We start from the raw sequence: 879 nt of genomic DNA on the forward strand, positions 1-879 counted from the left end.
GCCTTGCATCATCAATAGACTTAATAGTGGAGATGAGCAAAAGCAAATTGAACCGCTTGATAGTCTATCCTCAAAAATTTGCACAATATTGCTTATTCAACATTTAAAAGGATGCGAGGATATAATATTAGCTTTCCCTTTTCTTGTGCAGGCTGAGAGGAATGAGCTTCGTGATGAGAAGCAGAGGCTCAAGGAGGGCAAAGAGAAGTTGGAGGAGCAAGTGAAAGTAATGAGTGCTCAACCAGGCTCCCTGCCTCATCCCTCTGCAATGTTGGGTACATTTTCTGCTCAAGCTGATGCCTTTCATTGGTTGTCCCAACATGGCAATTCATGACATCTGCTGTAGTTGATACATCACAGGATCATGTATTACGCCCTCCAGTTGCTTAAAATTGAACACACCCAGGATTTTGGTTCATGTTACTTGTAAGGCAAGGGTGTTTCTTTTGTTATGTTTTTTATGTGTTTGTTTTCAACTATTTCTATGTTGGTATCTTAGGGTCAGAGATGTAAATAGGTGCAACATCTATGTATAGACAGTAGAGTGACTAGAACTTCTTGTGGATTTCTGCTCATCTTGTGTACAATTAAATAAGCAAATGCTTTGAAATTTAAGTTGTTGAACGGAAGTGGGTACATGTCTTTAACAGAATTAGTGGCAACCTTTGCTGTGGTTGAGCTTTTCGAGCGTCAGGTTATTTTCCCTAACTTCCAGTAATTTGTTTTTTGAATATCCTAAATGCCCACCCTCAACTACTCATCAGAAGCATGAGGGCATCGACATTACCTGCATCAGTAAGTAAGTAGCAAATGATTCTCAAACTTTCAAAATTTCAGTTTTACTGTTTCAGATTGTTTCAAAAATTATATCAGTCACGA

The 879-nt window shown here is 38.7% G+C and overlaps 1 protein-coding gene across 1 annotated transcript in view; it reads left to right on the top strand.

Moving 5' to 3' along the window:
* The window catches only part of LOC132181618 (putative disease resistance protein RGA3), a 5587-nt gene extending 5253 nt beyond the window's left edge, over positions 1–334 (top strand). The window contains exon 3 of the mRNA XM_059594868.1: positions 152–334. Within this exon, the coding sequence (XP_059450851.1) occupies positions 152–334 (183 nt within the window). The remainder of the gene's footprint in view (positions 1–151) is intronic.
* Positions 335–879: the final 545 nt, after the last annotated feature.

This window comes from Corylus avellana, chromosome ca5, assembly GCF_901000735.1.
Source record: "Corylus avellana chromosome ca5, CavTom2PMs-1.0".
Lineage (NCBI taxonomy): Eukaryota > Viridiplantae > Streptophyta > Magnoliopsida > Fagales > Betulaceae > Corylus > Corylus avellana.